General features: G+C 41.7%; 1 protein-coding gene across 1 annotated transcript in view; it reads left to right on the forward strand.

Moving 5' to 3' along the window:
- The window catches only part of SYNJ2 (synaptojanin 2), a 90505-nt gene that overhangs the window by 24901 nt on the left and 39210 nt on the right, over positions 1-26394 (forward strand). The window contains exons 3-8 of the mRNA XM_045010623.1: positions 2165-2435; positions 4840-5065; positions 14901-14984; positions 17341-17402; positions 20191-20287; positions 23637-23809. Of these exons, the coding sequence (XP_044866558.1) occupies positions 2165-2435; positions 4840-5065; positions 14901-14984; positions 17341-17402; positions 20191-20287; positions 23637-23809 (913 nt within the window). The remainder of the gene's footprint in view (positions 1-2164; positions 2436-4839; positions 5066-14900; positions 14985-17340; positions 17403-20190; positions 20288-23636; positions 23810-26394) is intronic.

Below are 26394 nucleotides of genomic sequence, written 5' to 3' on the forward strand. Positions count from 1 at the left end.
CTCATAGTCGGTAAGCAACTCAGAACAAGGAATATTTTTCTGGATCCTCTCTATTAGATGCCACAGAATAGTGTGTGATCAAGTGTGGTTAACCATTAAGCTAAATGATGTAATCTCCTGGTTTTAATCCTTTATAATTATGCATAGTCAGTTGCAAAGTAAGTGGGAATAAAATACAGGGTTATTACCATTTCTAACGCTCAAAGCTATAGTACTAGCTAAGAAAATATAACATATGTGCTTAACAACGCCCCCCCACCGCCAAGAATGGGAACATGGTGTACCCCTGTTAACAGAAAAAAACACTATGAAAATCACTTTTTATAAATAACCACCTACATTGGCCTTTATTGTGAACTAAACTCTGCAGAACAGCATGAATAGATTCAAACAGTCTCATGCTTCCTGCTGAAGTCCCACACAAATGTTCCGGGCTCCCCAAATATTCCCCTTAAGACAGGTTTTCTCCCCTGATCTGATGTCTGAAAATAAGAGTCGAGAGGAGTGTAAGTGCTTAAACGCCTTTTTATCGAAAGCCTGATTCCCTACTACAGACTTATGTCTACACTACAGAGTTTTGTCGACAAAAGTTATGCCGACGTACAGCCACCACTTTAATTAAACTGCTGTTGCATGTCCACCCTATGCTCCTTGTGTTGGCAGAGTGTATCCACATTAGCAGCTGTTGCATCGACACAGAGCAGTGCACTGTGGGTAGCTATCCAACCGTGCAACTGGCTGCAGGGTGCTTTGGGAAGGGTTTGCAAAGCCTCGTGGGGCAGGTACAGTGTCACATGATGCAAGTTTCTCAATCCCATTGTTCCATGGGCATCCTAGTAGATTCCTAGCTGCTTTTCAACTGAAGTGTATATGGGTAGGAGGAAGGAGGAGAGAGAGAGAGAGTGTGTGTGTGTGTGTTGGGTGGGGAGGGGAGGGGAGACAGAGACAGATTGTATATTGGGGGAGGGTGTACATGAGAGAGATGGAGTTTGTGCTGGGGGAGAGTGGGTGTGTTGGCATGCTGTCTTTTTAAGTTCAGACAGCAGCCAGAAGCAATCAGTCCTGAGGCAGGGGGAGGGGGACACCCACGCACACACCAGCCCCCGCCTCCCATCCTGGCTCAGCACAGCAGTCCCTCCCCCCTTCTGCCCGAGTAGCAGCAGCCTGCCTGCCGCTGTGTTCCTGGTGCAGGGGCGAGCAGGGTTCCAAGTTGCTCTTTGCTGCCAGAGTGGCATGCTCAGCTGTCAGAACTTACTGAAGCTTTGAAAGAGGAGAGGTGCATGCCTGCAGGGCAGCCAAGTTCACAACAGTGAGCGGAGTGGTCACGGCGGGCATCATGGGATACTGGGGAAGGCCAGTTAAGTTGACATAATGAACGGCAGCGTCTACACTGACCCTTTGTCACTTTAACTTTGACACCAAAAGCTTTGTGCCTCTCGTCGAGGTGGTTTTATTTTGTCGGCAAAACAGGAGAGTTTTACTGACAAAAGTAGTATTGTAATGCATACACCTCCACTGTTTTGTTGGCAAAAGCTGCCTTTTGCGGACAAAACTGTGTAGTGTAGACAAGGCCTCAGTCTTTCTGTACATTAACCCATTGTATTCATGCTAACTGGAACAAAAGACTTCAGGAGCCGCCTATGTGAGTAAATGGAACTGTGTTCTGCCAGCATGGGTGATATTTGCATTTTATTACTCTGAGCTAAAAGCTTCAATGTAATTGACAAATGTTTTATCGCAGGGTTTCACCTGAAACAAACCCTTTGCACACTAAGAAAAGGGTGAAATTTTCCCCGTGCGGTGAACCAGCACCAGGCCCCAGTCCCACTTAAACCCTCAAAATAGGCTTTGTCCTGGGCCTCCACACAGGGCCAACTTTCACGATAACAGAGGGAAGAGTAGAAAAGTTTACAATCTGTGAAATGTTGCTGCTTATTAAATGTGTCATAACTACATTGTCTTTTTAACTTTTCCCTGTAACTTATCCTTGTAGATATTGTGATCTCATGTTAGCCACGTGCTTCATAGGTTTTATTTGACTTCCTCTGAAGCAGGAGATACTGATGGCTGGAGGCAGGAGAGCAGACATGACAGATCGCTGGGCTGATTTGGAATGGCATAGCTTGTGTTTCTATATAATTCTTATGTAACTGTCACCTTTTAGGTAACACTCGGCTGCATTTTCTGGTCCTGGTGACAGGCTGTACATCGGTGGGAAAAATCCTGGATGCTGAAGTTTATAAAATCACCGCAACAGATTTCTGTCCCCTCCAGGAAGAAACCAAGGAAGAGGATCGTGTTAATGCCCTTAAGAAAATCCTGAACTCTGGGATGTTCTATTTCTCCTGGCCAAATGCAGGCTCAAACTTTGACCTGACAGTGCGGGCCCAGAAGCAGGGTGATAACAACTATGAATCTGGTAACTCCTTCTTCTGGTTAGTACTTCATGTTATCTCCAAGTTTTTAGTCAAGCCCAGCTTCCCTCTCAGTCTCATATAACCCCAAAGAAAAATAAAGCTATAGATTTAAACCTAGATAAGTTTTGCTTAACTAACATTTTACTTTACAGGGCATGTGCTCTGGCAGATTCACGGTCAATCAGGGTTGAGCTAATAACATCTAGATTATTTATGTAACCCAGCTGCAAAAGCAAATTTAATAATTGGAGTTTCTGGTTTTTCTAGAAAGAAAAATATGTTTGCTATATTTACTGTATACAGTATAAATGCAGATAAGTAGTTTACTTCCCAAGGTCTTTTTAAAAATTATTTGTTTAACAAGCATTCTTAATGTGGTAAAAACCTGTACTTGTGCTCATACATCACTTCTGCTGTATTATGTTGTATTTCCTAATTCTCGTGGGTTTAAAGTCTCTAGATTAACATTGCAGTAGTGTACCCTAGTTTTTACATTGCAGATATCTGTGTTAATCCATTAACTTGCAATTTACTGTAATCAAACCATTGCACATATGCTAACTCCTCTGATATGTTGATGTGGACTTATTTTATTTACCGAGTAACACAATTTTAAAAACAAAGTAAAAAATATGTCTCACTGCAGCAAAGATTGGTTGAATGGAAAAAAATACACAGAAACGAGGATCCTTCCTGTGTGGGCCCACTGCAGAGGAAGTTGAATTTGTTTATCCTACCAGTTTTGATAGGGTGCTCCAGTCCCCCTCATCCCGTATTTTTTTTTTTTTAATGATAGGAAGTCACATAGGAAGCTAAACTGTAGTGGAAATAAATAAGAAGTTATATAATGCATGTGAAAAGTAATAATTTGTCAGAATTACACCTAAAGGTGCTGTTAGTGTGAAATACTTCTTGTGGCCGGCAGTAGGTAAATATCATTAGCTGAACAGGGTTGTAATAGATGATTAATAGATAAGGCAGAGCAATTCAATCTGGTAAATAATCTCTCCAGCTGGGATGTGATTTCACCTGATAAATGGTGTTTAGTTCAGAATAGTGAAATATAAAACCCAGTTTCAACTGTGTTGTGTGTGCCTTCCTCATGGAACTGCTGGCTCAGCAAACCAACTGTGTTCCAACAGAATTGGAACTGCCAAATTAGAGGTCTGTTTTTAATATAGAAATAGTACAATATATACAGTTGTTAAAGGCTTTCTCTCGATAGTTTGCTCTCAGAAGATACATATTTGAATTCAGTGGCACATCTGCTTTCTGTATCAATCTATTGTGTCTTGTTAGATCAGTCTTAGTTTATGTGAAAGCCCTATGCTTTTATGTGTTGTCTGACGTAAGATCTCTTGTATTTCTAAAATGAATATGTGAAACATTATATATAATATGAAATTTTAAAAAAACCCAAGATAGGCCACTAGTATGGAAAAATTTCATCCCCAATTTCCAAAGTTTGGAAAAAAATAAAAACAGGCGAAAAAAGGTTCTTATAACAGAAAGTGTCAGGCAACCTTAACTGTAGGCAGCGCTATCTGTGGACCCTATAACATGAACTGCAATAAAGAAATCCTACTGGAGTTTGCCTTGGATAAGATGGGTAGATTTTCTTTTTATGTGGAAGGAAGGAGGAAAATGTAATTCTTTTGTAGCTGGTTTTTAGCTGTGTTATATAAAAATAGTAGAACAATTCTTCACTTTTTTCAAATGCTTTGCTCTGTGAAGCGCAAATCTTTAGTAGGATTCCACTGGTATAGTAACTGTAATAGGGAATTGCTGATGACTGATGGAAGTACATTGGAGAGACTATGCATGCCTCTCAGACCTGGTCACAGAATGGCTTGCTTAATAAAAATAACACAAAGATAATACTTCCATTGTAAACCATGCAAAACTCAGTTTGTAACGTTTCCTTTTACTTTTAGGCCTGGTTTATGCTGAGAAAACTTCCCCTGAAATTCCAACAGGTTTTAAAAAGAGTTCTGCTAAACCAATTTTAAAGCCTGTTGGAACTATAGTGTAGACCAGGTTCCAGGCAGCACTGCCTGAAAATGTTAGTTGGACAACACTGTAATTTAGATAAGAGCCTTTTAATGACCAGCATGTTTCCAGAGATCAGAAAATTGGGAAAGGGGAGATTTGCATATGAACTTGTATAGGCCGAGGCAAAGTCTTCCGGACACATGGGCAGAAGTATCGTGGTTGTCACACTGTTAAAATTTCTCAGTTTCTGTGAATTATGGCCTTCACCAGGATTGGTCATCTATTAATTATTAGTTTCAGGTAAAGTGAGGTAGAAAAAAAAGGAATAACCTACTATTATAAGCTTTAATTAGTGAACAATGTGGGGTGCAACTTGTTTCTCTCTCTCATTTTTTGAGTAAATGAATCTATGCTCTGTTGAATTTTGCAGGAACCAATTGCTGCATGTGCCCTTTAAACACAATCAGGTGAACTGCTCCGACTGGCTGCTAAAAGTGATCTGTGGCATAGTGGACATCCACACTGTCTATGCCTCTCACAAGAAGGCAAAAGTCTGCCTCATTTCCCGGATCAGCTGTGAACGAGCTGGGGCCAGGTTTCACATACGAGGGGTCAGTGATGATGGACACGTGTCTAATTTTGTTGAGACAGAACAGGTAAATGAATGAATGGATCCTATGACCCTAAATAATTCAGTACATCAGTGTATAATTGGGAATCGTTTACAGCAAGAATCAGAGGAGCTCGGAAAATGCTTTTTGCATGCAACGTTTTAAGATGCTGTTATGCATGAAGTGTCTCTTCACTTTTGCTCATTAAGCTCCTACGCAATCAGTTCTCCTTCTGTACCTCTAGCTTCTTGGGCAATCATAATTTATGTTTTTGATTTATTTCCCACTGTGGAAGCTCTAGCTCCCCAGGCTTCTGTCAAATTCTAAATGTGCATTTTTCAGTGGATTCAGAAATTCCTGTCTTGCGCGACAATGACTCATGAGCAAAATCAACTCATAAACCAGTGTTTCTCAAATGGGGGTACATGGATCCCTGGGGGTCTGCTGGCGCCGCTGATCAACTCCTCCCGCTCCCTCCCTCAACTCCTCCCCCTCCCTTCCAGTGCCTCCCGCATGCTGGGGAACAGCTATTCAGCGGCATGCAGGAGGTGTTGGTGATGGGGGAGGAACGGGGATGGGTCATGGTCAGGGGAGGGGGCAGAATCATGTCCGGGGCTGCTGGCCCCACTGATCAACTCCTCCCCATCCCTTCCAGTGCCTCCTGTACGCCGGGGAACATCTGTTCAGCGGCATGCAGGAGGTGCTGGGAGGGAGGGGAGGAGCGGAGAGGGGGCATGCTCGGGAAACGGGACAGAAAGAGACGAGAAAGAGGAGGGGCAGGAGTGGATCGGGGCAGGAAGAGGTGTGCTGGGGATGGAGTCTTGTAGGAAGGGGTGGAGTGGGGGCAGGATCTGAGGCTGAGCAGAGGGCTTGGGGGTCCGCAAAATTTTTTAAATCAAAATGAGGGTCCTCGGGTTGCTAAAGTTTGAGAACTGCTGACAAAAACCACAAGGTTCTCAATGGCTCCAAGCATTTAATCAATCAAGAGGCCAGTGCATCATCACAAGAGGAAAGTTTTAAAAATACAGTTATTATAAAATGACAGGGAATTTTGCTCTGAAAATAAAATCTTTTTTTTAAAGTACTTCTAAAGTACAACTGATTCCCCATGCAAGAGAAGGTGGGAGAAAAGTTAGAGTGACCAGATAACAAATGTGAAAAATCAGGACAGGTGTTGGGTGGTAATAGGCACCTATATAAGAAAAAGCCCCAAATATTGGGAATGTCCCTATAAAATTGGGACATCTGGTCATCCTAAGAAAAGAAAACGTTCTTTTGAAAGCTCTAGTAACTTTATTCCGTGCTTTTTTGTTAGGTCTGGACTACACTAGAAAAGGTTTGCTGGTACAGACACGGCTTCTACTGGCAAAAATGTGTTGTAACCAGTACAGCTTACAGTAGTTCACGAAATGAAATCAGCTATGCCAGCAAAAGAATTCCCCCCGTGTAACTGTGTCTATACTAGGGCTTTTGCTGGCATAAAAATGTCATAAAAATAACATCCCTAGCCAACATTATTATACTTGCAAACATTTCTAGTGTGGACCTGGCCTTAATCTCCTTAGCCTTGTTCCTGGGAGGAAGGGGGTCTTGTGGTGAAGACACAAGACTTCATTTGTGACCCTAAGCAGGCCACTTAGCCGTGGATCTTGCAAGCACTTACGTGCATAAGTAGTCCCAGGACAACATTTGTGCACATGGTTACTTTATGGATAAGTGTTTTCACGGTTAGCGTCATAATTTTTTGTCACAATTTTTCCATCTGTAAAAAAGGGATAACAACTTCCTACCCCTCAGGACTTTTGCAAGGCTAAACGAATACAATGTCAGCGTTCAGATACCATAATAATCTCCACAATATAATGAGGGAAAGGTTCTGGAGCTTTGAAATGCAATGCACTAGTCAGGAGGAAGGTGCATGACAAAGAAACCAGAAAGTGGGTGAGAGATTAAAAAGTTCCTCTAACCAACTAAGTAGAGCAAAGAGGACAAAGAGAGAAGCTGTCATCTGGTCAGTGGCCAGGAGGCAAATTCCAATACATCTCCACTGGGATAGAGTTGGCTTTGCATAGGGGGTGTGGTTTGATAAGAGGGGATAAGGCAGGACTTTATACTTCAGGTTTGCCCAGCAGAAAGGTGGAACCCTCCTAGTTCCCAACTAGTGTTGATAACAAACACAAGGATGAAGAGTGTTAATTTGATCAGGTTCCCTAAATTAACATGACCAAGCTAAATAATAGAGAAACAAGGTGGGTGAGGTAATATCTTTTACTGGACCAACACATGTTGGTGAAAGAGACAAGCTTTCAAACTTTTCTTCAGGACATGAAGAAGAGCTGCATGTAGTTTGAAAGCTTATCTCTAATATCCTGAGACCAACACAGCTACAACAGCAGTGCAAACAAGGAAAATAAGTCATTTGCTTACTGTGTATGGTTGCGTTTGCTACATTTAAAATAAACAAAAAGCACTGGGCCCTGAAGAACCTGAGACCTCCTGTCATAGGTTTATTCCCCACTTTGAACTTTAGCGTTCACAAGATGGGGACCTGCATGGACTCCTCTAAACTAAAATCCTAGTTTAGATCTGGTTCTCGCTGCCACCAGTCAAGTTTTAAGTGTCTGACACACTCCCTGTTCCCCCAAAAACTTCCCCTGGGGAACACAGATCCAACCACCTTGAATCTCAACACAAAGGGAAATAATCCATTTCCCTCCTCCCCATTCCTGGTACTTAGGAGAGATACCTGATTCAAACTCCTTGAATCTCAACACAAAGTAATAGCAAACAGAAATAAAGAATTCCTTCAGCAAACACACAATTGCAAATATAGAAAGCAACTCAAAAGACTAATCCGCCTTTTTAACTAATACTCACTATACTGGATAGTAGGAAATACTCCAGGAGAACTTGGAGACATGTCTGGCCTCTCTTAGATCCAAAGAGAGCACACAACTCAAACAAAGAACACAGACAAAGCCTTCCCTCCACAGGGATTTGAAATTATCCTGTCCCTTGATTGGTCCTCTGGTCAGGTGTTCATCAGGTTACTGAGCTTGTTAACCCTTTACAGGTAAAAGAGACTTTAACCCTTAACTATCTGTTTATGACACCTCCTATGTCTGCTGAACAGGACCGGCTCTAGGCACCAGCAAACCAAGCACATGCTTGGGGCGGCACAATTCCAGGGACTGCATTCCGGGAGATTTTTTTTCTTTTTCTTTTTGCTTCGGCAGTTGTGCTCTCGGAGGTTTTTGTTGTTGTTGTTGCTTGGGGCGGCAAAAAACCTAGAGCCGGCCCTGCTGCTGAAATGAGCACTTTCGTATTCAACTGTAGCCTCTCTTTCCCTTTTGGAAAAGGTATAGAAGCTACTTCCAGGCAAAAGAACGACCGTTTTAACCAAATGCAAATTTTAATGTCCATGAAGAGGGCATGTATATGGGAGATCAGAGATAAATGAGAAGGCCCTAACTTCCAGTGTACAAAACATCACCCCTAAACTTGGTCAACAGTTCTCAACGTTTTCAGGAGCAAATGTACAAACTCTGCCCTCAAAGCCTTAGAATCTATTTTTTGAAGAGTGGAATTTTGGTGCCTAGTCCATTGGAAAACATTTCTGTTGTGGCGTACAGATTTGTGCACCTGTAGGTGAAATTTACCCCTGGGCAGAGGGAACAGAAAAAAGAGAAAGATGTCACTATGTTCACCTTCTGAAGCAATATATAATCCCTGTAGACCACACCAAGTATAGTATAGTACTTTCTCACCAAAATACGCGGGGAATGCTTTGATCTTCCTATAAAGGAAGGGAAGTTAGATGTTGAGATGGGTAGCCAACCTTTCTTGGGTCAGCCCCAAATTCACAGTGCTACCTCCTAGGTTCAGTTGCTAGTTCTGTATACAATTACTATCTCTCAGTATGCCAGCCATTTGGGTCCAAGGTTCCTTAACTTATTTGATCATGCTCTTGCATGCTGGAAATGATTAACACAAAAATATAATGCCCATTGCATCACAGCAAAAATGGGGTTCAGCCCCTGATGGAATGGCAAAATGTTGATAGATTGCTGACAGTTGAATGGGACAGGGGTTCATCAGGAGCAGTGCAGCCTGATGTACTTCTCTTCCAATTCAGCAAGTAGTCATCTAAGAGTGGGAAGACTAAAGGGTTTTTGAGTGATTCGGAATGGAAAAGGCAAAGCCAAAGCAGGGAGGAAATGAGTACAGGGTGACTGAATCAATATGGCTCCAGGACTTGGAAGATCAATAACTATAAGAGTGCTCTGCTGGTTTTTTACAAAGATAAAAGTTCACCTTTCCATTGGTAATAGGTATAATTTTTACCAGGCTAACTGTCCTAAGAAAATAAAGTGGGAGCTAACCATCAAGATACATGAGGTCCAGTTCAAGCTGGCATCCACTTACCGTTAGGAAGTAAAAGCCCTAAATTAAACTCTCTTCTGCTTTCATAGTAGACTACTGACTAATCGGCTATGAGGTAATATCTTGGCCGTCTGTAATTAGAATAACATTTTGTTTCCATTTGCAGCAGCCTGTACAGTGCTGGCATGCTGGCTCTGTGCTTCATGAATAAATATCACCCCAGGATTCTGAAAAGGCAGGACTCTCTCCCCCTTTACAGAGCTTTTAATTCTAATATTTTTCTGTTTTAAGAAGAAGAAACAATTAGCCTTCTCTCCAGGCAGCTCTTTTATGCATAGATGGGATTCTTTTGTCTCCCACTGAGTTAGCCTTGTGGCATTTCAGCTCTGCAATGAGTCATTTTTTGTGGGCTCACTTAACTGCTGTGACTCACTGCGCAGAAAAGGAGTGGAGGAGCTAAATATTTCACTTTAGTTTTTTCTTTTCAAAATCAGGCCACCAGTCAATCTTTTAGTTATTTGGTCATTTACTTTATTCACTTTACAAGAAAGATGAAATTAGTCAGAAAGGCTGACACAGCAGAAGTAGAGGGTGAGGGGCATTGTGGAAAAGCCTTCTGAAAGTGTGCACTTGAACTACTGTAGCCAGTATTTTGTAAAAGAAGGGGCACCTTTTCCTACTCACAGTGCCCTAAATAATCTTTTGAGAAGGGTTTGAAATGATGCTTTGTTCCCCAGAAAGGGCCTAAATAACATGTTTTTGCTTTGTTCCCAATGTTTCATATAGCAAGGAAAAAAGTAAGACATCTGTCTGATGGATTTCTACTGAGAACAAAAGTTAACTTCGTCCAACCTTCCCCCCTACCCCACCCCATAGTTAGGAGACTCCACCACATTCCTTTCCTTTCTCCAGATAGTACCGAAGAAGCAAGTATGCTTTCCTTATTTAGTTTATGTGCTTGTCATTGTTAACATTTCAGCTTTCCCCTCCTTCCCTGCATTTGTCCTCCAGGGAACCGTCAGCTCTTGAGCAAACCTCCTTTTTTCCCCCCCCAGTATTAAATTCTCGGTGTATGATTTTGGCTGTTTTTAAGCAAAAAGAATTTTCAAAAAGATGAATTAGTGTGTTTTTTTTGTTTCCTCCCCTCCCCCCTCCAATACGGTAGAACCTCAGAGTTACGAACACGTAGGGAATGGAGGTTGTTTGTAACTCTGAAATTCTCGTAATCCTTAACAAAATATTATTGTTGTTCTTTCAGAAGTTTACAACTGAACATTCACTTAATACAGATTTGAAACTTTACTATGCAGAAGAAAAATGCTGCTTTGCCTGTAAAATGGCAGTTCTGAGACTTCATTGCAAAATTTAGAGAAAACTGCTTTTTGGAATGGCATGGCATGACTTTGAACTCCCAGTTGTCTAGGAGGAGTTAATGTAGGAGCAATTATCTAGGAGGAAGTGCCCTTTTGAATGGCATGGCATGATCTTGATCCTAATCCACTTGGAGGAATATTAGCCTCCTAGGAGTAGATAGTCTAAGACTGTTCATATGTGCATAGATTCCAAGGCCAGAAAGCCCATTGTGATGATCTAGTTTGACCTCCTGTATAACAAAGGCCATAAATCTTCCCCAAAATAATTCCTAGAGCAGATCTTCTAGAAAAACTTCCAATCTTGATTTAAAAATTGCTAGTGCAGGAGAAACCTCCACAACCCTGGGTCAGTTGTTCCCGTGGTTAATTAATCTCACTATTTAAAAATTATGCCTTATTTCCAGTCTGCATTTGCCAGCTTCAGCTTCCAGACACCTCAGTCCCTGGAAAAATCATGGAGCAGGTCCTCAAGGAATCAATTCTGATGCACTTAGAGGAGAGGAACGTGATCAGCAACAGTCAGCATGGATTCACCAAGGACAAGTCATGCCTGACTAACCTAATTGCCTTCTATGATGAGATAACTGGCTCTATGGATTAGGGGAAAGCAGTGGACATGTTATTCCTTGACTTTAGCAAAGCTTTTGATATGGTCTCCCACAATATTCTTGCCGGCAAGTTAAAGAAGTATGGGCTGGACGAATGGACTATAAGGTGGATAGAAAGCTGGCTAGATTGTCAGGCTCAATGGGTAGTGATCAATGGCTCCATGTCTAGTTGGCAGCCGATATCAAGCAGAGTGCCCCAAGGGTCGGTCATGGGGCCGGTTTTGTTCAATATCTTCATTAATGATCTGGAGGATGGCGTGAACTGCACTCTGAGCAACTTTGCAGATGACACTAAACTGGGAGGAGTGGGAGATATGCTGGAGGGTAGGGATAGGATACAGAGGGACCTAGACAAATTAGAGGATTGGGCCAAAAGACACCTGATGAGGTTCAACAAGGACAAGTGCAGAGTCCTGCACTTAGGGTAGAACAATCCCATGCACTGCTACAGACTAGGGACCGAGTGGCTAGGCAGCAGTTCTGCAGAAAAGGACCTAGGGGTTACAGTGGACGAGAAGCTGGATATGAGTCAACAGTGTGCCCTTGTTGCCGAGAAGGCTAACAGCATTTTGGGCTGTATAAGTAGGGGCATTGCCAGCAGATCGAGGGACGTCATCATTCCCCTCTATTCGGTATTGGTGAGGCCTCATCTGGAGTACTGTGTCCAGTTTTGGGCCCCACACTGCAAGAAGGATGTGGAAAAATTGGAAAGAGTCCAGCAGAGGGCAACAAAAATGATTAGGGGGCTGGAGAACATGACTGATGAGAGGCTGAGGGAACTGGGATTGTTTAGTCTGCAGAAGAGAAGAATGAGGGGGGATTTGATAGCTGCTTCAACTACCTGAAAGGGGGTTCCAAAGAGGATGGATCTAGACTGTTCTCAGTGGTACCAGGAGTAATGGTCTCAAGTTGCAGTGGGGGAGGTTTAGGTTGGATATTAGGAAAAACTTTTTCACTAGGAGGGTGGTGAAGCACTGGAATGGGTTACCTAGGGAGGTGGTGGAATCTCCTTCCTTAGAGGTTTTTAAGGTCAGGCTTGACGAAGCCTTGGCTGGGATGATTTAGTTGGGGATTGGTCCTGCTTTGAGCAGGGGGTTGGACTAGATGACCTCCTGAGGTCCCTTCCAACCCTGATATTCTATGATTCTATGATTGTGATATACCTTTCTCTGAAGAGCCCCTTATCAAATATTTGTTCCCATGTAGATACGTATACATTGTAATCAAGTCACCCCTTAACCTTCCCTTTGCTAAACTAAATAGATTGAGTTTATTTAGTCTGTCATTATAAGACATGCTATCTAACCCTTTAATCATTCTTGTGGCTCTTCTCTGTACCCTCTCCAATTTATCAACATCCTTTCTGAATTGTGGGCACCAGAACTGGACACAGTATTCCAGCAGGGGGTGACCAATGCCAAATACGGAAGCAAAATCTCCTACTCAAGATTCTCTTGTTGACGCATTCAAGGACTACGCTAGCCCTTTTGCCCAGTGTTGCACTAGGAACTTATGCACAGCTGATTATCCACCACAATCCACAGAATTCTACTGTATATGTGATACTGGATGTATATGATCTCCTTCTATAAGAGCTTTGTCTGTCTATGACATGATGTAGCTTTAACATTTCATTTCAAGTTATGCCGATAATTGACTCATCCCATTTGTCAGCAAGTGACTGTTCTTAAAATCATAAATGAGTCAAGATCCGACTCCAGAATTTCTTACAGATTGTAGGCCAGATTCTGAGCTGGTGTGAGTCAGCATAGCTCCGCCAATGTCAATGAAGCGACCCCAGTTTACACCAGCTGAGAATCAGGCCTGCTGTGTCTGACTTTATTTTTTAGAGATGATTCGAGGGTTAGAGGTCATTGACTCCTTTGATTTTTATGACTGGCCTGCTCAGTGAGGAAGAGAAAGAGGCGAGGACGGGGTTACTTACTTCTCATGTTGCAGTCCCGCCACATTACACCAAGTAGTTCCTAGGGCAGAAACAGAAGGAGAACAGCATCAATCTTAGATTTTTATAGAGCACCTGTCACCATGGTAACTAAGCATTGCACACAATTAAGAGCATTGATTGAAAAACTGTTTTGGACAGGTTTGTTTTACATCATGATCTGAACTCCATCAGGCTAAGCTTGGTTCTAACACTAACGCCTTCTCTGTCCTGGATGAACTCACTTAACCTCTCTCTCAGCAAAATGGGGACAATAATAGACATGCACCTACCTTCCAAAAGTGTTGCGAGGGTTAATGTTTGTCAGTGATATGTGTAAAAATAATATTCTCACCTGCAAATCTCAAAGCAATTTACAAAAGAGGTAATTTTACAGATGGGGACGCTGGGGCACAGAGGCTTAAGTGATTTTCCCATGGTCACCCAGCAGGCCAGGGCAGAGCCAGGAATAGAACCCCATTAAAGCCATGTGGTAACTGGTTTCCCATTGCCTAAACATCTTTCTTATGCAGCCTCTTTCTCAGCACCTACTGTTCATCCCATTTTGCAACTACTGCCCAGCTGCTAGTTGATAAGCTAAATGATACAGTGTGACTAAAAAAGAAGGCACCTGGATGAGCTGACTGATACCATTCATCTGCTGGGCTTTGGAAGGCTCATTGTGATATACAAGAAAACCGAGACTTGTATTCTATATCGCAAATGGAAAAGGGCCAGGATTCCATTGCTAAGTATAGGCCAGGGCAGTGAAATTAGCTTTACACTGTTGCTGTCTGGTAATACTATGTGTGAACATATATCCTTTTAGACTAGGCTCATTTAAAATATAATACTTTTGGAGGTAGGGTTAGAGGGGAGGATGGGGTACATCCTTTAATCTTGCAGCAAAGCTAACACATTAGAAACACAGTTTACTAGCATTGTTAACAGAGATAAATACAAAGGGTGGGAGAGAGTGCTGGCTAGGGAGAAAAGAGGACTGGAAAGATTTTACTATAAACATCCTGGATAAGAAATAGTACACCTAATCTTATTCCCCACATCTCAAAATAGGAGCGGCAAAGCTGAAGGTTTCACACACAAGACACTGACAAGACAAAATGTGTGGTCAAAGAAAATATTTACTAGAGCAGCAGATAAGCTTATCCAACACCTGGCATTAACCATCACTGGTCACATGGAACGATGACATCTCCATAGTTAAAATTCCATGAAAGAGAAAGTGGCCTGTCTCAGTCTGTCCACCAGTGTAGCTAGTGCATCTTCAGTGTGAGGGAAATCTCTGTCGTACAAGCATCTGTGCCTTAAATTCTCTTTTATTACCAGTGAGTAGCAAATTAAATCTAGTGAGTTGGCATGAAAGCAAACAAGGCATGATTTTGTTTCCATTTCTGTGAGGTCAAGAATACTGACAGAGCCATATCAAGATAAACTAAATTCTACCATTCGCCTTTTCTTCAGCATTTATATCTTAACTTGTGTGGTCTGATTGAGGAGTGACCGAACAGTACTTTTCACTGAAGAGTCTCTTTCCCTTTATGTTATTGCTGCAGACAATTTATTTGGACGATGACATCTCTTCCTTTGTTCAGATCAGAGGCTCCGTTCCACTGTTTTGGGAGCAACCAGGGCTTCAGGTAAATATTATGAAAAATCAAATGGCCTATCACTAATGCTACTAAAAGTTGCATAGGATTTGTTTATTAATGGTATTCATTCACTAGGAGACTTGCCCTGTGAAGTACTGAACTCTTTTGACTCTGTTTCTATTTGTGGGAAAGTTAGGCTGTTTTTAAAAAGACTAGGCAAATAGCTATCCGGTGATTAGTTTTTGCAGATTAATATTTTAAGTGCTCAGATAACGCCAAAGAAGAGTTAATAATTTATTTACACGGATGTTTCTTTAGAATGTTTTTTACTTCACCCAGAATAACCTTCCATCTGAAATGCCAGTTTGGCATGGTGTCTTAGCCCTCCATAGTATAGGTGGGGGCTCCAGTGCAGGAGCTCTATGATTTTAGAATAAATATAATTGGTATATGGGTGTATTTGATAGATTTCATAGATGCTAAGGCCAGAAGGGACCATGATGATCATCTAGTCTAACCTCCTGTATGCCACAGGCCAGAGAATTTTACCAAGTGTTTCCTGCATCAACTCCAATAACTTATATAACAATTTGAAAGTTAAAATGTGTTTATGATTATTTGTATTATCGTAGCACCTGGGAACCCCAGTCCTGAATCTTCACCCCCACTGTGCTAGGTGCTGCACACAGAACAAAATGACAGTCCCTGCCCCGAAGAGCTTGCCGTCTCAGACAAGAGATAGATACAGAAAGACCAATGGGGGAGTGCAAGGAAACAATGAGACCATACTAATCAGCATGACAGGCAGTGGTCTCAGCAGCCCAGCAGCTTAACAGTTGTGCACAGTTAGATGCTATACACACTTCCCCATAATCTTCAAAATCTCATTTCCAGAATTATCTTGTTTAGAGTAGCTACGTCATCCAGCATGGAGCGTCAGTATTGTACAGGAGCTTAATGGCATCTAAATACAATGCAGAATTAAAAGAAATACACAGAACACCTCCCTACAAATGACATTGAAACCCTTATTGACGTTTTGGGCCAGAACCTACCTACAGTCATCATGCCAAATGCACACCGGCCACACTGAGCTTGGCCATAGAATGTAGCTGTACAAGTCTAATCATATAACACATTTTCCACATGGCCTGCTTCCTCAAGCAATTATTGTGTTTTTAAACTCATTTCCACCCAACCATTTATATGGGCCACACTTTCAATGAGATGTCATTGAATAGCTCAAGCAAGAGGCAGCCTGGTATTTTCACATTGTCAGAATAGAAGGAAAAAAATAATTTGTTTGTACGTAGGTACACACGCAGATATATAAATGTGTGTGTACATATACTGTATTCTGCACAATGTAATGGCTTTGAAATAAGAATAAGCCTTCATTTTAATATTCTATAATAATAAATGTCTTTGAGATTGATTTAAATGCCTCAGGTTTGCCTTGGATATGAATTATGACAGTCCTATATTGCTTTGTATATTCTGAAGCCTGAAGATTATCCCTGAATTTAGTGCTTATGGCCTTTTTTAATTGGACAGAATGTTTTCCTCTAAGAAGGAAATGGCACACATTTGTGCTTATTCAGAGCTAGATTGTGCAACCTTTACTCGCATTCGTAAGCACTTACTCACCGGAGCACTCATTCACTCCTTGTGTACATGTGCTGGCACCAAAGTGAGGAAGGGTTGCACAGTCTAGCCCTTACGTAGAAAGAAATACAGATTAAATGCTGACAAACAGGAAACCAAACAAGATTTTTGAAAATTCTGAGTGGGTCTTTTAGAGGATTCAGATATTCATTGGGAAAAAAATATAATGTATTCAGCTGCACTGAATAGAAATACCAATACTTTGAACCTACTGCTATTAACGTCAGTGTTAAAACTCCCACTGACTTAAGTGATACAAGATTTAGTCCATAATCCTTTATATTTAGAAAGCACTGTGCATGTATTATCCAATTAATCTGAAAAACAAAAGCTCGAACTAGTCAAGCCCCGGTCTCTCCATAGAATTGGCAGATATGCAGTGCTTCCTGATTACTTACAGGGGCAAGGAGGCTTGGGCACAGAGCTGTGGTGCAGTGAGAGGTTTCTGCTAGAGTATTGGCCAGGATAGAGAATTTGCTTGGCCATAAATAAGGGCGTAGATATTCCATTAACAAATGTTAATTATCATTGTAATTTTAAATGTTTTTTTCTAATAAAAGCCATAACTAAGCCTTTTGTACTAAGTGCATTATGTGTAAGGGTGTGTGTAATCTGTTTGGGGTGTCTGGGTGCTAATAGACATTTTCTTTGAGGGAAATAGACATCTAGTGATTCAGGATTTCAGCAGCTTTATGAAGAGAATTACTTCATAATATTTCTTCTACCTTTTTTTTTTTAGGTTGGTTCCCATCATCTGAGACTTAACAGAGGCCTGGAAGCGAATGCCCCTGCTTTTGACAGGTAGGCTTCATTAGACTCTGTTAGTAACACATCAGCTGAGCATGTAACCATGTGTACTCCGTCACAGTGAACCAGAGCTGTTAGAGGAGGAAAGCACTTATTAGATCATCTAGCCCATTGCCCTCGCTCTTGCACGATTATTCCCTACAGTATGGTTTTAGTGCTTTGTCCTTTCTAGTTTTGGTGGAAATTGAATCAAGATAATCTCAGCCTATTTCTGAAGGAGTTAAGAAATTCTGAATACTGTGTGAAAAAGTGCCATGTAACCATTTGAGAGTCAAAAATGATAAATTTACATTTGGAAATAACCTCTCCGTGCCTTTTCTTCCTCTTTTCTCCCAACCAAATAGAAGCTAAATGCAAACCCCTTTGCATTCTGAGTTTATTTTTCTCCCTGTTTTTCTATGACTGGAGCTTGTTGTGGTAGTCTACTCTGGGAAGTCTCTGCCTTCCCACTTTCCCCGAACTGCCTTCACATTGGAGGGTTTCACTCAGCAGAGGGGGAACCCACATAAGATAATGATGAGGGTGCATAATTCCCACGAGGTTGAGGGGAAACTGTGCTGCAGATCGTGACCCCACTGCCCCATCTGACCCCAGTCCCAGAGCAACTACGGAGAATATGTGAACACTGCGGCATGGCATGGGCCTCCCAACCCAGGTAGAAGACTCGTGCTAGTGGGGCTCAAGCAGTATGCTAAAAATAGCAGTGTGGATGTTGTAGCTTCAGCAAAAACTCAGGCTAACAACCTGAGCCCAGGCCCAAGGGATCAGGTGGGCTTGAGAGCCTGAGCTGCCGTCCGAGCCGCACTGTCCCCACTGCGGTTTTTAGCGCAGTAGCGCAAGTCTGTCTACTTGGGCTGGGAGGCTCACTCCTGGCTACAGTGTAGACATACCCCTGAGTGGTTTCCTCATGGTAGAGTGAAGTGGGAGAATGGCTTGGATCTAGTCCCTCTCTTGTGTACATCACAGCCCAGTTGCCAGATCAGAATTGTACGAGACAGTCCAGCCCAAACTAAATTTTTAAAGGATTGTGTTAAGAGCGTTTCTGGTAAGGGGCAATTGAACATTCATACAGAAAAATTCACTGAAGCTTGTAAAGTCACTGCAACCTTTTCATGTGTTTTGGCATGGCCACAGTCTGTTAATTTTTCACAGCTCATACCTTGACATCTTGAAAAGACATTGGGAGAAGTGAATGCAGATTTCCTGTTTTAGCATCTGTTCCTGATAAATCCCAATACAGGGCTCACATGAAAGGTTTTGGATGCTCCTTTTTATTTGTTTGTTTTTAAAACATCCTACTTCCTTTTTTTTTTAAGTCAACATTAGGGCACTTTGGTGTAATTATCAGGTTCACAGTAGGGGCACTTTGATGCCCTTTATCACAAATTTGAAGGGGAAAAAATGAAGTCACATTCTTAGTCCATAAATAGGCTCCGATACTGCAATTGGAGCTGTGCTGAGACCCACTGAATTCAAAGAGGCTGTCTATGTGGAGCAAGGTTCTGCCTGCACAGACCCAAGTGCAGGATCGGGGTTGTAAGATAGCACCAGGGTGATATATCCTTGGCTGCTTTTCTTGCAGGAAAGGCTGCCAATTTTTTTTGCTTTTTACAGAGCACATTATTTCTTGTTAATGGGACTCACAAATGCAGCCTATGACTTGTACTTGCCAGTTACAGAGACAATAATCTTTTAACAACAGTATCACCAGGCTATGCAAACACTGGCAACACAAGCAAACTTTTCATTAGTGCTGTATTAGCTTACGTTTAATACCTCACCTTTGCTTGCATAACTCCTATAATAAACACACACATACACCCAACCATATACACATGCGTTGAAGGGAAAATGTATACCCATGTATAGTATCTACCTAAAATCTGACTCTTAACCACCAACCTGCCTGCTAAAAACATACAAGTGGACTGTGAATAGTTTTACAAACCTTAATTATGTAGCAGCTCAGAAATATTTGATCAGTGTGGCTGATGACATTTATCTGGCAATAACTCATTTGCTGACTTTGGGTCTGGAATCCCAGACCATAGCTGACTCTGTAAGGGCTTGTCTACACTTATCGGGAGATCGACTAGTGGCGATCGATGCATCAATGGTCAATGTAGTGGGTCTAGACCTGCTAAATCAACCGCAGATTGCTCTCCCGTCGACTCCTGATCGAGAAGAGTAGCGGGAGTTGACGGGAGACTGTCTCATGTCGACATCGCGTAGTGTGGACCCCGCAGTAAGTAGATCTAAGCTACGTCAATTTGAGTTACGCTATTCACGTAACTCAAATTGTGTAGCTTGGATCAAATTTCCCCTGTAGTGTAGACAAGGCCTGAGGGTTCGGTCCTGCAAGATGCTGAGCGATTCCTGGAGCTGCTTAGTGCTCTCAACTCCCATTGGCTTTGCTCAGTCCCTTGCAGTTACAGGGCCATAAAAAGGCCGCATACATAGGACTGTATGAAAACTAACAATGTCATTGATCATCTAAGTGCTGTATCCTTGTTCTACCTCTCCAGTCTTTACACTCAATACAAGTAAAGTATCATTCCAGTTATTAATTCCACAGTTACTGTGATGACAGAAAATGGAGGCCCTATAAAGCAGTTCTTTACTGTAAAAGCTGACTAAAAGGAAACTAAGATATATTTCTAGAGCTACTGCTGTTGAAACCTTCAAGCAGCCAGCGACCTCTTCTGCAAGTGTTTTGGGATGGGTGGCTGGTATGTGATATTTATTAAAACAGATTGTACTGCTGCTGCTGCTACTGTTGCAGGCATATGATGCTTCTGAAAGAGCAATATGGAAAACAAGTGATCGTTAACCTGTTGAGAAGCAGAGGAGGAGAGGAGGTGCTCAACAGAGCTTTCAAGGTAAAAACAACAACAGCTTTTGTTAAATTGCTGAGCATCAGAGTCCTGCTTCTTCAAGAGGGAAAATCTCTTGAGATCAGCGTCAGGGCACCTGATCTGTAGAAGTTAGGCAGTTCAATTTCTTGGACTATCTTGCATCTTTCTCTGTGTGTGTGTAATATTTCCTGAATGGAATATCAGGCTGTCTTCTTCCTTACTTCCTCAAATTGTATTCACTTTTTCTTTAACTAGCCTCTCAAAAGAATTAGGGTAAATATGCAAAAGCACCAAAATCCCACTTCAAAAGTGATGTAGTCACTTAGGGCCTGATTTTTAATGGTATTTAGGCACTTAAAATTGCAGCAAAACAACTAGTAGGGTTAGTACATCTTAAGTCTCAGAGTTCCCTCATATGTGCTCTCAGTTTCCCTATCTGTAAAATGGAAATAATGATTCTTTTACTCCCCTTTATAAAGTACTTTGAGATCTATAATTAAGAGCTGAATATAGCTACTCTAAAATTACAGTCTTCTCGCAAATGTCAAGATAGAACTACAGGAATCTAAAACTGACATCCCTGGTGAATTCTTATACTGATTATTTTAGGTAATGCATATGCAGTATCCACATTCTTGAAGATATTATCCTCACCATTTATAGAATCATAGAACTGCAAGGGACCTCAAGAGTTCATCTAGTCCAGTCCCCTGCACTCATGGCAGGACTAAGTATTATCTAAGTACAGTGGAGTCGCATCTTACGCAGAGATTAGGTTCTAAAGTCAGCGCATAAGACGAAAATCACGTATAGTCAAAATTACCTTTGAAAATCCCTTAAATCACCCATAAAGTACAGTATACTCAGAGGTGAAAGTAAGCCGGACCGGACCGGCTTCCCCAGGCTGGCGATTTAAAAGGCCCGGGGCTCCCTGCAGTGGCTGGAGCCCTGGGCCCTTTAAATCGCCTCCAGAGCCCTGCTGCCAGAGCCCTGGGGTAGCGGCTGCAGGGCTCCGGCAGTGATTTAAAGGGCATGGGGCTCCGGTCGCTGCAAGGAGACCCGGGCTCTTTAAAGCGCCGCCCGAGCCCAGCAGCCAGAGTCCCAAGGTAGCGGCAGCAGGACTCGGGCAATGCTTTAAAGGGCCGGGGCTCCCAGCAGCGGCAGAAGCCCCGGGCCCTGTAAAGCACCGCCGGAGCCCTGCAGCCACTACCCCAGGGCTCTGGCAGCGGGGCTCGGGAGGTGATTTAAAGGGCCTGGGGCTCCAGCCCCTGCAGGGGGAGCCCCAGGCCCTTTAAATCACCAGCCTGGGGAAGCCAGTCCGGTCCAGCACGGCTTACTTTCACCTCTGACAATATCTTTAAACAGTAGAATCACACTCAGTGCGGCAAAATGCTCACACTATGCGAGGCATGCGGGAACTGAGATAGACTGAGGGAACAGCAGATTCACGTCTCCCATCTCACGCTCACTCTGGGGCATATGCTCATTGAGTGGAGTGGTGGGTGGAATCGTTGAGGTTTCCCCCCCCCTTTTTTTTTTGCCGCTCGCGTATAGTTGAATTCGCGTAAGTTAAATGCGCGTATGATGCGACTCCACTGTATTATCTTATTAACAGTTTATGGGTGAAAAAATAATGTCTTCTACATTTTATACGAGATTCTGTCTTTCTCTAGACAAGTTCTTTTCAGTTGTCTACATTGTTTATGATCACAGAACAAAAAATTGGTTACTAAATCAGAATTTAGGGCATCTGTCGTATAAAGATTGTGTGCATTTGTTCATTTGTTTTAAATAAAGACCTGGCTTGATTTCCATTTTTTTAACTGTATGCCAGACTAACAGAATTGTAAGTGAATTATTGTGAAAGTGAAAGGAACTGCTTTGACAGCACTGGACACTGAAATTCTGTATTTATCCAAAACAGAGATCCCTTGGGGATTTTCATTATATTTTGTTTCTTCATAAATAAATGGTTAGAAGGGATGTGTTTAACTTGGTGCATTTCAAAATACTCTAATTAAAAATTATGGGCAGTATTAGTAATGGGACCCTCATTCTCCTTTTGTCATAAGCTTATCTCCTTGCTTCTCTATCTTCCCTTATCCACTTTAATTTCCCATGTTCCTTCCTTCCCTTCCCTTTCATTTCTTCCTTCAGTCTTAAAGTTTTATTTAAATCAGTTTAAAATATGTTCATTGCTGTTGCTGCTATGTTCCTATGATCGGAGTAGGATGGTCATCAATATCATTAGCATATGCAGAAAAATCTTTTTTTTTCTTTTCTGTTTGTTTTTTAATTCAGTACCATGCCTCTGAATTTCCACCGTTACCTGGTAGTAGAAGATGAAATTCAGTATTGTTCCTGGTGATGCTGTTCATTTTGCAAGCATTTCTTAACTACTATAACAGACTGCAATTATGTTTGTACTAAGAACAAAGCTACAGTGTAGGGGGTGCAATACTTTTGACAATGATTTGCACTGATGTAGTAGTGAGATATCATTCCCAAGAATACTACCAGTGCAGTCAAATGTAAATGTAAACTGAAATGTGGACAGTTACTAGAGAAAGAGATGTGTGTCTGACTCTGATACCAATACAGTGAAATACATCTCTTCACTAAACTACATACAATACCTTTGTCTTTGTCTATGTAGGGAAGTTTTACTGGTTATACTGATATAGATATAGCCCTGTGGAGACATTCTTAGCAGAGTGTTTTTTTGTTTTTTTCAGTTTAGCTTAAATCTCTTCTCAAGCAACATAAGCTAAATGGAAAAAAGGCACTCGTAAACTGGAATAAGAGTGTCCATGCTGGGGATAGATAAGGCCATAAATATTCAGAGTTAAAGCTGTTCTCACTAGTTTATGGGTTTGCGATAGAATGCTGAATAGTGCATGATATGTGTTAATAAAATATAAGATGATTGTACATACATCACATGCAGCCCTATGAAGAATGAGGAAAGTGTCATGCTTTATCTTCATCACTAACATTATTTCATTGTGTGCTTTTGGTTTATAACTTCTTAATTTTTTTCGCTCTAAAAGCTAGACTGTTGAGGCCATATGGGTACTTATGTGCACAGTTGCTTGTGTTACACACTCATAACCAGCTTACATTTATATTTTACAGCTACAACTTAGGTTCCCAGATAGGAAAATTTGGCCCTAACAGTCCAATTTACTCTTGGAAAGAAAAAAAACAAGGAACTTGCATTAGAAAAGCGTACAACAAAATAACCTATTTTCCTCTAGACTTCTCTACATTAAAGCCATGATTAAAGTTTATCAACTGTATAAAGCATGCGGGTATTGATACCTGGGCTGTAGAAGTAAGTAGAATTCACTTTCCTTCTTCCCTTTTCAAACAGAAATTGCTGTGGGCCTCTTCCCATGCTGCAGACACACCCATGATTAATTTTGACTACCATCAGTTTGCAAAAGGTGGAAAAATAGAGAAGCTGGAGAATTTGTTGAGGCCTCAGCTAAAGTTGCACTGGGATGAATTTGGTATCTTCACAAAGGGCAAGAATGTACCTGCACGGTGAGTGTCCCTGCCCCTTTATCACTTTCCATACACAGATCATGCCATCCACTGAACCAAGTTCATCACTTTGTTTGGAGACTGCTGTAGCTTTCTGTGTTATTTATGTTTTAAAAACATGTTGGTTCAAAGTTTCAAGTAGCCTCCATTTGTACACATGGGCTTTGTGCAAACATTTTTCTGTGTCCAGAAAACAGAGGCCATTTGAAAATTTAGATCCCATCCGTTTTATTTTACTACTTGTAGTTCTGATTCACAAATTCAATTAACTTTGTGGGACTCTCTCCCTTGGAATCATTTTAATTAGGTGACACAATACCAGATCCATGTCAGGTTTGTTTTGCCTCATAGAGTATAAATGTCCTGTTCACAGACTTAGTTTAGCTTTTATAAAACTTGTTGAGCTACTTTGGTAAAAAGGGTCCACCTTGCCACTATCGGTACAACTATAAGAAGTATTTGTAGCAAGTGATGCTGAAAATATTTGTATTGGCTGTCCTGGTAGATTTTGTTGATGGAAGTGCCTGTTGTGTACAAGAGGATCTGGGCGTTAGCTGATAAATAACATTTAGCTTCCCATAAATAACCACTATAATTTTAGGAGGAAGGAGAAAGAAACTGTTTTGATAGTACTTGAAAAGAGCAGATATTTCATTGCTTGTTTAAATTCTTGATTGGGACATTTTTTTGTGACCACTAACAACATTTATAGTTATGCAAGATAACAAGCGTAATCAAATATGCTTCAGGGTGGAACCTGATTTCCTGGGTTCAGGAAGGAATCCTTCCCTTTCTCTCTCAGTTACAGCACTGTACCAGTCTCTGGGTGGTGTATAGATTTTTTTTTTTAATTTTTATTTTATATATAATATGATACTGGACACTGATGTATGATGATGGACTACATGGACCAATGAGTCCATCATATAGAATCATAGAAACCCTAAATTCTGGGGCAGGGCCAAGTAAACCTAGACCATCCCAGACAGGTGTTAGTCCAACCTGTTCTTAAAAACCTCCAAAGGTGGGGATACCAAAACCTCCCTTAGAGGCCTTTTGCAGAACTTAACAATCCTTATAGTTAGAAAGTTTTCCTAATATGTAACCTAAACCCCCCTTGCTGCAGATTTAGCCCATTACTTCTTGTCCTACATTCAGTGGACATGGAGAACAGTTGATCACTAGCCTCTTTATAACAGCCCTTAACGTATTTGACGACTGTTATCAGGTCCCCTCTCAGTATTCTTTGCTCAAAAGTAAGCATGCCGTTTTTTTACCTTTTCCTCGTAGGTCAGGTTTCCAAACCTTTTATCATTTTTGTTGGTCTTCTCTGGACTCTCTCCAGTTTGTGCACATCTTTCCTAAACTAGAACTGGACACAATACCCCAGCCGAGCCCCCACCAGTGCTGAGTAGAACGAGACAGTTACCTCCCTACAGCACTCCTCTTTATACACCCCAGAAACATTTGCCTTTTTTACAACTGTATCACATTGCTGACTCTCATTCAATTTGTGATCCCCTATAACCCCCAGATCCTTTTCAGTAGTACTGCCACATAGCCAGTTATTCTCCATTTTGTAAGTTGTACGTTTGATTTTTTCCTTCCTAAGTGAACTACTTTGAACTTGTCTTTATTTAATTTAATCTTGCCGAATTCAGACCAATTCTCTAATTTGTCTAGGTCTTACTGAATTCCAGTCCTGCCCTCCAAAGTGCCTGCTATCCCTCCCAGCTTTATGTCATCCTCAGATTTTATAAGCTTACACTCCCAGGCCATCATTCAAATCATTAATGAAAATATTGAATAGTACGAGACCCAAGACTGAACCGCCTCGGGACCCAACTAGATATGCCCTCTCAGTTTTACAGAGAACCATTGACAGCTGCTCTTTGAGTATGGTCTTTCAACCAGTTGTGCACCCACCTTATGGTAACTTCAGCTAGACTGCGCTTCCCTAGTTTGCTTATGAGAATGTCGTGGGGCACTGAGTCAAAAGCCTCACTAAAATCAAGATATATCACATCTACTGCTTCCTCCCTAACCATTAGGCCTGTAACCCTGGCAAAGAAGGAAATTAGGTTGGTCTGGCATGATTTGTTCTTGACAAATCCGTGATTACTATTCCTTATAACCCTGTTATCCCCCACATGCTTACAAATTGAGTGTCTAATAATTTATTCCAATATCTTTCCAGGAATTGAAGTTAGGCTGACTGGTCTATAATTCCCCGGGTCCTCTTTGGTCCCCTTTTTAAAGATAGGTACTATGTTTGCCCTTATTCCAGGCCTCTGGGACCTCATCCCACCCCCGGGAGTTTCAAAGATAATTGCTAATAGTTCTGATTGCTTTCCCCTGCCAAATTTACCACCAGGCCTTAACTAGTTCTCTAGTTTCTTGACCCTGGAAAATTGCTTGTGCATGTTGTCAAGCTGTCTAGAGTAGTTCACAGACATGAATACCAACCTCAGGGCAGACTGTTACAAACCAGGGCACAAACCTCAAACTGGTTGTGTGTGCTGTAATTAGATTTCACCAACCAAGTATCAAGTGAGAACTTCTCAAGCACTATAACGGCTTTAACA

The sequence above is a fragment of the Mauremys mutica genome, chromosome 3 (genome assembly GCF_020497125.1).
Source record: "Mauremys mutica isolate MM-2020 ecotype Southern chromosome 3, ASM2049712v1, whole genome shotgun sequence".
NCBI classification, from domain to species: domain Eukaryota; kingdom Metazoa; phylum Chordata; order Testudines; family Geoemydidae; genus Mauremys; species Mauremys mutica.